The sequence below is a fragment of the Monodon monoceros genome, unplaced genomic scaffold (assembly GCF_005190385.1).
Source record: "Monodon monoceros isolate NGI ecotype Baffin Bay Population unplaced genomic scaffold, NGI_Narwhal_1 Super_Scaffold_12, whole genome shotgun sequence".
Lineage (NCBI taxonomy): Eukaryota > Metazoa > Chordata > Mammalia > Artiodactyla > Monodontidae > Monodon > Monodon monoceros.
Genome location: NW_021703768.1, coordinates 17,166,360 through 17,180,434, shown reverse-complemented (window position 1 = coordinate 17,180,434; position 14,075 = coordinate 17,166,360). Strand labels below are relative to the sequence as shown.

The 14,075-nt window shown below is 30.4% G+C and overlaps 1 protein-coding gene across 2 annotated transcripts in view; it reads left to right on the top strand.

Moving 5' to 3' along the window:
- CDH18 (cadherin 18) overlaps positions 1-14,075 on the top strand; it is a 340,967-nt gene that overhangs the window by 290,236 nt on the left and 36,656 nt on the right. For both annotated transcript variants that reach the window (XM_029217299.1, XM_029217297.1), the window contains exon 8: positions 9,321-9,442. In XM_029217299.1, the coding sequence (XP_029073132.1) occupies positions 9,321-9,442 (122 nt within the window). The remainder of the gene's footprint in view (positions 1-9,320; positions 9,443-14,075) is intronic.

Sequence of the window (14,075 nt, the reverse complement as noted above, 5' to 3'; positions counted from 1 at the left end):
TCCAAATCTTAGAAACTAGTGATTGATTTCTGAGTCAATAGTTTTGCTTTTCCTAGATGTAATAAAAATGAAAGGTAAAACATATAGACTCTTTTGATTGGCTTTTTCTCATGTAGCATATGCTTTTGATATCTGTCCATGACATTATCAATAGGTAATTACCAGTTATTCTCTTATATGTATGTATACCACACTTTATTTTTAAATTTGTTGATGGAAATATGACTTGTTTCCACCTTTTAGCTATTCTGAATAAAGCTTCTATCAATATTTACAATCAGATTTTCTGAGGACATATGTTTTAGTTTACCTTGGGTCAAGAGGTAGAGGTGGGAATTTTGGGACAAATAGTATGTTTAAGTTACAAAAATATGCCGAATTTTTTCCCAAAGTGGCTATTACCATTGCCACCAACAGTTATTCCTCAGCCTTGACATTGTCAGTGTATCCACCCCCCCATTCTAGTGTGTAGGGACATAATATTATTATTTCAATTTGCATTTCACTACAGACTAGTGATGCTGAAAACATTTTTATGTGCTTACATCTATATATCTGCTGTTGTGAAATTGCTGTTAAAATTTGTGCACATTTTTATAAGGTTGTTTAGCTTTTTAGAATTTAGTTTTGAGATTTTAATATATTATAGATATATGACTTTATCAGGTATCTGCTTTTCAAAATTTTTTTTATATTCTGTGTCTTATCTTTTCATTTTCTTAATAAACATTACTTTACATAGCTGTTCGAGGAAGGGTAAGTTTTTGGAAAAAGTATAATTGTATATTTTTCATTTATTTTATGATTCTTGACTTTTTTGGCATCATCTAAGAAATGTTTGCTAAATCATAAGGTAGTAAAGCTTTTACCATATTAGTTATTATATATTTAAATGTAACGTTTTATGTTTTGGTCTATGGTTTACTTTGAGCCATGTTTTGTATATAATGAGCGGTAAGAATCAAGATTAATTTACTTTACATATGAATTTACAACACACACACAATTTGTTATAAATGCTAATATTTATCTATTTAATTGTCATGACAACTTTGACCATAAACACTGGACTCTCTTCCATGCATACCAACAGTTTTATTTATATATATATATATATATATATATATATAATTTATAATATTATATAAATTATATAATAAACATATTATAAAACTTCAGGGAATTTCATAAAATAATGTTGCTGTACTTAAATTATTTTGAATTTATCTTCACATTTTCCTTCATTTGGATTAATCAATTTTGGATTCTTCGATGAGGCAGTGCAGGTGGTTTTTACAGGATTTATGACAGTAACCCCAAGCAGCCCATCCATTCTCAGAGATAAGACTTTATCTCTACATCCAGGGATCTGAGATTGGTGAATGATTATGTAGTCAAATATTTTAATACAAATATTTAAAAAATATATGTATCTAATTTGTATTAATGAATTCTTGTTAGCTATTTTGTTATAATTAACAAAACCACTTTGAGGTGTTGGCTGTATATGATAAGAAAATTTTTATTATCCTTATATTGCTCACCCAGAAAATGAAAAAGAATATAAAATGATTTATGTTATTAGCGAACTTTTAGGCAGCATAAAAGTATGACTGCAAATATAAGCTCAAAGGACAGAACAATAGTTGATCACAAGCTGAATTTTGGGAACCCTAACAAAGATAAAAGCTATAATAGTTCATAGGCATTATGGAGGAATAGACCAAGATGAAAAATAAATGTTAAAACTGAATTATTACATAAAACATACAAAATAAACATTAAATTTGTTAGATTCTTTAATATAATTGAATGGGTCAATTGTGACATTTTAAGAGTTGTTTTAAAAACGTATTTTTAATTAATTTTATAATCAATAGCAAATACTTAGATTGCCCATCCCAATGTAATGATTTTCACATAGAGGTGAATTATTTTGACTACAGTTCTGATTTGTAGAACAAAGACAGTGTTCATTCTTGAAATCAAAGATATGACAAAGTTTTGAAGCCTCCAACTTATACTAGTCTCAGGCAATAACACTAAAGACATATTAGAAGTGTTGGAGGATCTATGGGTAACTAGGAAAAAAATAATGTCCTTAAGGAAGCTGAGATTTATTTTAAGTAATTCACTTCAACCTGTGATCTTTATTGATGATCAGGGTGTTAATAAGATTTTATGTTGTAAACTGACAAAAAATTAAATAAATGCATGGAATGAGTTTTGACTGATGCATTTCTAATTGCCTTATAATTTTTGAAGGTGCTTCTAGGCAAGTATTAGTTTTCTTTAACTATTATGAAATAAGTAAGTGATCTAAAACATGTAGGGTTGCTTTAGTTTTCTATTGTGTAATAATCACAGAATGTTTTATTTTAAACCATTTTGTCTGACTACAAGAAAGAGATGTTTGAGGATTAATCTACTAGATATCAGATGTATATTCTTATCCATTATGACAAATTATTTTTGTTACAATGTTTGATTTCTCAATCAATATTTAAACAAGATATAAAGAAGGGAAAGAAGGAGAGAAAAAAGGGCATATTAGGGACACCACGCAGATACCAGACATTGTGATAATTTTATCCATAAAGTAATTTTAAAATATATTAGATACATATTAATGAGTTTCTATTACTTATTAACTATTTTATCTTATTTTTTGCCTATATATTAAATGACTTCCATATACAAGATTTTAAAAAGACAAGAAAAAATATCAAAACTACCTTTGTTTCCAAACAAATATATCATGTGGAATATTTGAGATTCACTTGAGCACTTACTTATTTGCAAAACTTATTTATTTATTTGTGCGGTACGCGGGCCTCTCACTATTGTGGCCTCTCCCGTTGCAGAGCTCAGGCTCCTTACGCGCAGGCTCAGCGGCCATGGCTCACGGGCCCAGTTGCTGCGCGGCATGTGGGATCTTCCCAGACCGGGGAACAAACCCGTGTCCCCTGCATCGGCAGGCGGACTCTCAACCACTGGGCCACCAGGGAAGCCCCAAAACTTATTTTTATATAAATTGTTTAAGGAAATGCTGGAAACATGTTTGTTCATAAATAAAATATTAGCCAAGCATGTTAAAATGTTCTATCACCTGTGCATATTAACTTTTGAGAGTGCAGACTGTTTTGGCTTGTAGATATTTGCTTATAGTGAAATGTTTTCATAGAAATCAAAGAAGCAGACCACAAAAATAAATTTTTTAATGCATTGTTATAAGCGTGGACATTTATGAAATTTAGACAGCTATAAATGTAATCATTTAATTAAATTTGTAATCACTGCAGTTTAGTATTTTAGTAGTATATAAGGTTTTTTATAGTGAGTTTTCATAAAGTAAAAGTGGTTTTCTGAAACCACATTTTCAGAAAAATAATCTACATGATATAAACAAGAAAATTAATATATTTATATATTTTCCAACTATTTAATACTAACTTCAGAATATGAATAATTAGAAATCTACTGAATTCCCTAGTAAACCTTGCTACATATACTAATGAATATGATTTAGGTTTTTAGGAGGGCATATTTAAGTAATAATAGCTTTGGAGTAAACATATATTACATACATAAGTCACAATTTCAAAGAAGACAAATTGAAAAAATACTATTATTGAATCTGTTTTCTCCAATCCATATTTATAATGGGAAATCTAGAGGGGGGCATATTTCACCGTTTCTGTGTTCTCTAGAGCCCAACATAGTAGTGAGTACATATCAGATTTTCAAAGTAACTCACTAGATAAAATAGATTATTCTTCAAGGTATTGTGAATCCTCTACATATCTTATTTATTTATTTATTTATTTATTTATTTATTTATATTTTTTTAACATCTTTATTGGAGTATAATTGCTTTACAATGGTGTGTTAGTTTCTGCTTTGTAACAAAGTGAATCAGTTATACATATACATATGTCCCTATATCTCTTCCCTCTTGCGTCTCCCTCCCTCCCAACCTCCCTATCCCACCCCTCTAGGTGGTCACAAAGCACCGAGCTGATTTCCCTGTGCTATGTGGCTGCTTCCCACTAGCTATCTATTTTACGTTTGGTAGTATGTCCATGCCACTCTCTCTCTCTTTGTCCCAGCTTACCCTTCCCCCTCCCCGTATCCTGAAGTCCATTCTCTAGTAGGTCTGTGTCTTTATTTCCCTCTACGTATCTTAGCATGCAGTTTGTACTTGCACTGGGATACAACATTCACTGCATCCTTATCTCCATAGAGGGCGCTCTGCAATTGTGAGCTCCTGTTCCACCTGTATTGCATAATACCTGGATGATTTGTACATAGTACAGGATAGTTTGTGCCGAAAATCACATGTATAGGTTTGTCAGTGTGCCATCTATTTTGTTCTTGATTCTGTTTTGTCCTTCATTTTCAGAAAGGATTAAAATTGGTGTTCTGCTCTCTCCCAGTCTCAGTGTTTTAAAGTTTACATAGCTTCCTTAATTGTTTCTCAAAAACACAGTTTGGCACATTACATGATTCTTATTCCTGTTTACAGATTAAATAATTAAGGTATAGAAATAACAAATAACTTTCCAAAGTTCATGTTTCTTAAGAGTTCTGGAAAGGGCCTCCTACTGACGTTTGTCTGAATATGGTGTATTTTATTTACTCTGCCATCAAGAGGACTGAAAACTGATTTTTAGAAATGAAGCATGGACCTAAAAATAATAGTAGCAATAATAGAAATGTTGCATTAAGAACTCCAGCGACATTATCCAATTTTTGCCTTAGCAAAGTGCTTCTCACACACATGAATATGTTCACATTTATAGGTAAAGTGATTGGCATTCAAAAGGTAGAATACTAACCCTAGGACTGTGGGAAATAAGAAATAAAAACCCAAAGGAACTTGTCAATTTACTAATATAGATTTAGCTAATTTCATTATTGAGCAGAAAATACTAGAATGAGTGAAGTTTGGCCACAAGTGGTTACAAAACTATAGTGGGTTTTCAGCTCTAATTATCTGGAATTTAAAGCTACAGGTTTTATACACCATCCTACTTTTAGGAAATAGACAGCAATTATTCAATTTACATCAGTAATGATGTTAAGCTTACTCTGACATTCTGTTTTTCATAACTCTTTATCCGTATCTCCTGAGGTTCGCCTACATGTCCTACAGATCATTAGCTGCATCTACAGTAAGGTTAGATTCAGTTTAACTTCCCCACAGAACACAAAATGGTAGTAAGCCTACAGACAAATCAATATCTGTCTGATCCCAGCCCTGTACTTTTAATCCTTAAGTGATGGAATAGTAATTGTACACTAGAGATATTCATTAACATTGGAGCAACATGGAGAGAGTCTGTTTCCATCCAGAAGGATTTAGTTTCCTGTACCCAAGTATGGAATGTAGCCAGGCTATGCCAGTTCCAAAGGACAGCATGAGCAATGCAGAGGTGGGGCAGTGAGAAGGTGATGCTTGAAAACAGTCAAATGCTTAGGTGTTTTTTTATTCTAGTCCTTCCTCAAGATACAGTCTTTCCAGAATCCTCTCTTACAAAACAGTTTTCTGATATGCCAAGGTTGCTTCTAACATTTCCTGTTCAGAAAAGGAGCAGATAACTATTTACTCATGTTAAGGCTGCTGATACCAATGATTAAAACTAATAATATTATTCTTGCCTCAGATTTCTGGAACAGATTGCTTTTGTCTGCTCTTAAATGTAAGCAAATACCTGGTTGAGAAATATAGGACTACACTAACAATGGTTACGATAGAAAATATGTATTTATATAGTGGCAGTAGTAAGGCCTGAGAAGTAAACCATAACCTTGGCTTTGCCAAGATATGTCATTTAAACAGTGTCAATTTCAATTTTGTAATTTACTAAATGAGATTTCAGGCTGAATATTCTCTTTCAGTTTTAAAATTATTAAAAGATCAAGTATTAGCTTCTAGAAAAGCTTAGCAATGCTTTTTCATAATAAGTAACTCTAAATAAGCAAATATTTAAATTAGCATTTTACTAATTTTAATTTCATGGATCTATTTATCTTTATAATAAAAAATATTATATTAATTAATTATCTAATATAATACACAAGCATCTCATTATCTTTCACTGTATAGTGACAAAAATCCATTAATGCCAATTCTATTAGCTATTATATATTAAGCAATCTACACAATATATTAATTTTAAGATGTTTTTGTAACTTTTTTCTGTATACTTAATGTAGTACTCCACACTTACAAAGAAGATATTACAAAACATAATAATAAATAAATTTTAACATATCACTGTACTTAAGAATTAGTGTTGTTAGGAACATATCCTCAACAATATACTATTTCATTCTGCAACCAGTTATTTAGTTTTGTGTGTTTTTTTTTCAGCTTTGCAATATTCTACCATATTTGAATGCAATCTTCTGAGACATTTCTGAAAAAATATTTCAATCAACATTTTGTTTCTAAGATTGTCCCTAATGTTGTAGCTATGTTGCTATTCATTTATTTTCTCTATGATATAAATAATCACATATTGCATCTATTCAGCTGTTGTTGGACATTTGTAATTTCCTGTTGTTGTTCCTATTAATTATGCTGGTGGTTTATGTTTTCAAGAGATTTTCCTTTGGATATGATCCAAGGAAATGGCTGGATCTTGGACATGAGAGTATACAACCGTATGAATTATTACATGTGGTTTACTTTAATTTGCAGTCATTCCCATTGGTCTATATCCAATCCAGCACTTGGAGAATCTTGTCAAACTTCTTGATATTGTGTCAATATTGTTGTGATTAAACGATAACTTATTTTGGTTAAGCTGTATTTCTTTAAATACTATTAATGTTGAAAACTTTCACGTTTATTTCCCATTGATATTACTTCTTCTGTTAAATGTTTGTCCTTCGTTGTACCCGTTTTTATATTGAGCTATCTCTTTTTCTTATTGATTCAATACATTGCATTATATATTAGAGATACAGATCCTTTGTCAGTTGTGTGTGCTGCAAATATTTTCACTCATTTTGTGACATTTTGTTTTCTTTGTGGCATATTTGGAGGAAATGAAAAAAGTCACATTTCACTGTAATCAAATTTATCAATGCTTCCTTTATGATTAGTGCATTTTATATTTTGAAACCTTTCTTGAGCTTTACTATATTACATGCTAATATTTTTTCTAAAGTATGTATAGTTTTTGCCTTATACATTTAAGTCCTTAATTATTTAAAATGTATTTTTGTGTATAGTGTAGTTATGACCCATTTTATAATGATGGTAATGACGTGGTTACAAGCTTTACTAAAACTATTTCTTGATCAATCTGTACTTTCCCCATTGATCTGCAATAGCATTAGTACCATATATTAAATTTCTATATATAGTAGATCTGTGGCTGTGTTCTGTTTTCTTTTTCTGTTTGTCTATCCCTTTGACACTTTCAAAGTGACCTAGGTTCTAATACCAAATAATAAAGCCTGATAAATGGTAAAGCAATTATCCTTTATTGTACTTCATTCAAGTCTGGACAATCTTAGTACTTATAAATCTTAGAATCAGCTTTCATTCCTCCTTGGAAGTCTATTAGATTTCATCAAAAATACACATCAATTTGGAGAAGTTGGCTTTATTTATGATATTTTGTCTTCCAACCACATAGGCAATATACCTCTTAATTACTTTAGATCTACTTTAATGACATTCAATAAAATGTTTTGCATATGTCTTTCATATACTTTGTTAGATTTATTTCAAGGATCCTCATAGCTTTGTTTATTAACTCTTGTTAGTTTTTGACCATTAAGAATAATGTTTGTTGTACTTTTTGTTGTTGTTTGTTGAATGTATCCTTAATCAGCTTGAGAGGATACATTCTGTTCCTAGATTGCTAAGAGTTTTCTTTTTTGATTTTGCTTTGTTTTGTTTAGAATGTATGGACATTAAATTTTATTTTTTGTTTTTTTCTATGTGTATTAAGATAAGCATCTATGTATTTTTTTGTCCCTCTTTTAATTCATTAACGTTTTGGATAACTTTTATGCTTTTTAAAATTCCCTTCTTCATTTCTTCTCTCCCTCCCACTTTCTTTCCTTCCTTCCTCCCTCCCTCCCTTCTTTCTTTCCTTGGTTTAATGCCAAACTATGCAAGCATTCCTAGAACTAAACTGATGACAGATTTTCATTTCCATTCCAGTAGAGTGGGTTTGGTATTATTTTGTTTAGTCCAATGACAGCTAATATCTCTCGTGAGTGGGGGCATATGGTATTGATATTAAAGTTTTACTGGCCACAAAAAAATAACTTGTAGAGTATTTCCTCCTTACTCTGTCTTCTGGGGAAAAGATGTATAAGACTGAAATCACCTGTATCTTTAACTGTAGATAAAATTATCTAGGCCTGATTTTTTACCTAAAAATTGAGTTTCTTTAGTTATTGTAGTACTACTTTGATTTTCTACTTCTTTTAAAAGTACCTATGGCATGTCTAGTCCATCCATATTCTTAATGGATAATTAAAAATGGATAATTTAAAAATCCATTATCTTTAATATCTTCTGTGTGTATATATATATTCCCTTTTGCCTAATGTGTTTAGTTTTTGCCTTCTTATTAATTTTTCCATTATGAATTCTTCAGTTTTAGCTTTGATGCATAAAATAAACCAAACATTTATCTTTTCTTATATCTCAGAACTAATAAACTTACTGAAATATGAGAAGACTGCACTCAAGAAGTATTTTAAAATATTAACTGTAATATTTTGATGTTTACCAGAGTTATATATGAATTCCATGCTAAGTTCTAATCTAAATTATTCTTTATTTTTCCCCAAGTATGACTTGACACCACAAACTGCATATATTCTCCTGTAAGAAAAATTTTACCCTGGTATAAAGAACTTTACTTTCTATTTTCTCCAAGTTGATTTAGACTGGAAACCTTGAATGTTTTAAAGATTATGTAATTTTTTTTCCAACTACTCTATTTTTCTTAGATTAATGATGAAACCAGGTGTTCATCCCTTAGACTCTGACAGCATACAATGAATTCTGACAACTTTCTCCCATTTCAGTTCCTGAATAACATGTAATTTCCTTGATATGACAAAATATCATTTTAGCATTCATGTCATGCCTTGGTGTTCATTTTTCATTTTTCTGTAAGTTAATGACTTCTAACAAAGAATGACATCATAAAGTTGTCTTTTGCCAAAAGTCCTGCTGCGGCATATGGGGCTAGTGACAAGCTACAGTATTAAGGAGATTGGTTGTAAACCAAGCCTCTAAAGTGTGCATGGAAATACTAAATGCATCCCTATGCGTTTTGCAGACAATCCGAGTTTGCTGAGCCATGTCACAGTGGTTATTAGAGTTCTGGATGTTAATGACAATCCACCCGAACTTGCCAGGGAATATGATATTGTTGTCTGTGAAAATTCTAAGCCTGGCCAGGTAAGTTAATTTTTTTCCTTCCTAGCATTTGAATGGAAGAAAAATAAGCAGCTCTATTTATATTATTCTTAGGTATAATCCTCAAAGATCCCCCAGTGTTATTTTTGTGCTTAGTAAACATAATTTTATAAAGCTTTATTTTAAGTACCAAATAGATATTTTGAGACTCATAGAAAATACTCTTTCTCCAGATCCCAAATGTAATTCAACCAATGAACTCATTCATGTATACATTTATTATACCAATAAAATGATATTGAATGATTTTGGTACAGCCCTGTATTAAATGAGGAGGAAACAGTGAACTCTTCCTGTCCTAATGAAGCTTAGAGACTAGAGTGGGGAGGAGAGACTGGCCTGCCCTACATATTTTGGAGGGAATGAGGGAGTCACATACAGTGGCCATTGAGTGTTATTGATACTAGAAGATGATTAGGTTTTAACATGAAGAGTGGGAATGATTGGTGGAGGTGGGGAGAGTGAAGGATGGAGAGAAGAGCTTGAACATAAGACATGAATCTGGATGTAATATGGCAGCCAGTTAAAGGAGCATGACAATTCCGAAGGGAGGCCAGTGTTTTGACGCCCATAAAGCAAGTGGGACATGGGTAGGGAATGTGCATCTGTCTTCTCTGCTGTGTAACAAATTACACAAACTTAGCAGCTTAAAACAACACATATTTATCATCTCATAGTTTCTGCAGATCAGAATTCTGCTCATGGCTTAGCTAGGTGTTTGCAGGAGTCTCATAAGACGTAATCAATCTGAGTTCTTAACTGAGGCTTGGGGATCTCTTCCGAGCTCACGTTGTTGTTGGTAGCATTCAGTTACTTTCAGCTGCAGACCTGAGAGCTTCAGGATGTTCCTTGGCTCTTCAGTGTTCCCCAGAGTTCTTAAATGCCACCCAGAGTTTGTGTGTGTGTGTGTGTGTGTGTGTGTGTGTGTGTGTGTGTGTGATATGGGTTCCCCAACATGACCACTTACTTCATCAAACAAGTAAAGAGAGTCCCTCTGGTGAGTCTGACAGTCTCATATAATGACCAGAATAAATATATCATCCAAAATTATTTTAAATCATTTTGAAGCTTGTGACAAAATTATAGTCCTGAGAAACATTGCCTTGTGTATGAGGGACAATCAACTATGGCTTGCTAAAATTATCATTGATTATATGTTTTTAATATTTCCAGGGGAGGTATTTACATATATATATATATATATATATATATATATATGGAGGGCACTTTATGTAAAAACATGAAATTTTCTCATGTTCATTTCTCACAATAAAATTGAAAATATGAATGAGGACAAAATGACTGAAACTTATATTTGAAAGTATTTATAGGCTATCTGGTTTACTCTTAGCAATGCTTTAACATTATCACTTCCAGTGCTTAAATATTTTTCCATATCACCATTTCAAAAACAGTATTTTATGGTACAGATATATAACGACTTACTTACCAAATCATACTTCAATTGTGTTAGAAATGGATGCACACATCCTAGAATTATTTTCTTAACATATTTTATACAAGTACAATTGAGAAAAATGTTAAACATGCAAATAAAAAATTTAGATTTTAAAAATACAGCCACTTAATATAGGATTTCAATTTTGGTAATAACATCAGATTAGACATAGCTGAAGAGAAAATAGTGAACTGGACAGTAGGTTAGATTAAATATTCATGTTAAAGCATGGAAAGTCAAGAAGATAGAAAACATTAATAAGAATATGAAAGATATAGAACATGCAGGTCTAATACACAAGTTATCCAATTCTCAGAGGGATATTAAACAAGAGAATTGGGCAGAAGTAATATTTGAGGAGCTCATGACTGAAATTTTTTCCATACTGTTGGCAAGCAACAAGTCAAAAATTCAAGAAACATAAAGGAAAACAAAAACAAAAATCTAAGCAACCGTTTAAAAGAATAACTTTACCTAGATGAATTGAAATAAAATTTCAGAAATAAAATTAAGTTTAAAATTTAAAACATCTAGAAAAAAAAGACATAATACTGTTAGGGGATAAAATGGATGTAGTGCCAGGCAAAGAGTTCTTGGATGACACCAAAAGCATAATCCATAAAAGAAAAAAAATGATAAATTGGACTTGATCAAAACTAAATATTTTTGCTTTCTGAAAGACCCTGTTAAGATGATAAGAAGAAAAACCACATAGTGGGAAAAGATACTTGCACACCATTTATCCAATGAAGGATTAGTATGTAGAATATAAAAATAATACTCAAAACCTTTAAAAGAACAATTTCAAAAGCTGATTATTTAATCAGGAAGAATGAAAGATTAAAAAAAAATTAAAAAAAGGAAAGATAAATCCAAGAGCCAGAGATACTATCTAACAACCATGAATTCTTTTGTGTACTAAAAATAGTCCTTAAAAATAAAGACAAGAAAAGCTCATATTTAGGCAAAAACAAACAACCACAACAAAAATGTGACAATTCCTTGCCAATACACACATTAAAGCTTTTTTTGGAAAAAGAAAAAGGAAAATAATCAAATTGGCATCTTGGAGTGGTAAGAATCCGTAAAGACCAAAACAATCAGTAAATATATTGTTAACAATAAATTATTAATGAGTGAATAGAAAACAAAGGAACATTTTCTGGGGTTTAAAATATACATAGTATACATGGGAACAAGGTATCAGAAGGAAGGAGACAAAGTTAAAATATTCTAAATTCCTTAAATTTGGGGTAATTGAGAAACTACTAATTTATAATAGATTTTATGTGTCAAGAATGAATACAGTAATTTTTAGTTTAATAAAATAGTAAGAGACTATGTAACTAACAAGATAATAGAGATTGGAATTTAAAATACTCCTAAATAAAGTGATGTTGACAGTTTTATTTATTGACCTTTATTATGTTTATTAAAATGTTCATTCAATTAAATAGTTCACACATTTACAAAATTGTTGCATGTGACTTTATCTTGCTTTTTTATATTTTATGATACAAAGATAAAGGGAAAAAATCTTTTATATAGGACCTATTTTCAAGGATTCTAGAAAGGCATATTTAAAAACTAAAATGTAAACTTAATAAAATATGAAGTATATAACCAATTTAATATTTCCAAAGTAACCCTGTGAATTTCTGTGAAGTTTTTATAATTCAAAGTTAGAATGACAAATTTTCATATTTGCTCTTGAGATATAGTTTTGTTTTATAACACAAGGTAGGTAAAATAAAAGAGAAAGGCTTAGTACACAAATTTATAATAGCTAGGTAGAAGTCATGGTAATTTTTTTAAAAACCAAGAAATAAGTTAATAAATATGGAACAAGTAGAAAAATAAAAAGCAGACAAATATAATGTAAACTTAAAGAAGAATATATCAATATTTATGTTAAAATAAAATCACCAAAGTATTTAAGAAATGTCTACTGAGATTATTGTGCTGAGAGTTTTAGTATGCTTTTGTCAGAAACTGATAGAATAATCACATAAAATTTTATTAAGGAAACTGAAAATTGAATACCACAATTAAGAAGCTGTACTGTTTAACAAATATAGAACATTGCATTGAACAACTTTAGATTATGCATTCTTTCGAAACTTACACAAAACATTGACCAAAATTTACCATGTTCAGGACCACAAGGCAAGTTTTAATAATTTTCAAAGAATTGGTCTCATTTTTATTACAATAAAATAATGCAAGATACTAATTCAAAAATATTGCTAGAAAAACTCCATCAGAAATGAAGACACTTCTAAATAAACAATGAGCCAATAAAGTAATAAAAATTGAAAATAGTTAAATGGAATGATAATCAAAATATACTGTATCAAAAAGGAAAAAAGGGCAATCAGTTTTTTACTAATTTTATGCTGACAACAAACTTTGAAATCAAAACCTGAGAAGGATATAATTTGAATTATAGATATTCTCTTTCATGAACATAGAAATATCATAAATAAAATATTGTCAAAGCAAATCCAGAAAAAATAATTACTTTAAAATGAAAAGGAGAAAAATTAAAATTCATTTTCATAGGTGAAGCCAAAGGTTTTGATAAAGTTAAACATTCATTAATAATAAAAATACTACTAATAATAGTGGTAATACTACTATACAGTAGTTGAAATTGTGAATAAAATTGAGCACAAGTTCAAATTGTGCTAAATATAAGGTCAATATCAATGTATTTCTTCCTTTTCTTTATATTAGAAACAATTAGAAAATGAAACTTAAAACACTATACCATTTAATATCACTTTAAGAAAATATCTAGAAATAAATACTGCTTTTCTTAGGTATCAATCACCTAATCTATAAATAACATTTTTTAGTAAACTTAGGACCTTTCCCTCACTGAATCTTTGTTTCTTTGGTTCCTAGGTTATTCAGAGAATTTAAACTTAGATCATTTGAAATGTGACATAAAGAATCAAAAATCATCAGCTTTTATTAGATGTTTTGTTTTTAGATTATTTCTTCTAAAATTTTTGTTTTAATTAACTAATTAATTAATTAATAATTTTTACTTCAAGGATAAAGTGTGATCTTGTATTAGGAGCAGCTCACACATACCAGTTTTGTAGGTGTAGGTGAAATTACTGAATTTCTGAGCAGATGATACTCAGCCCT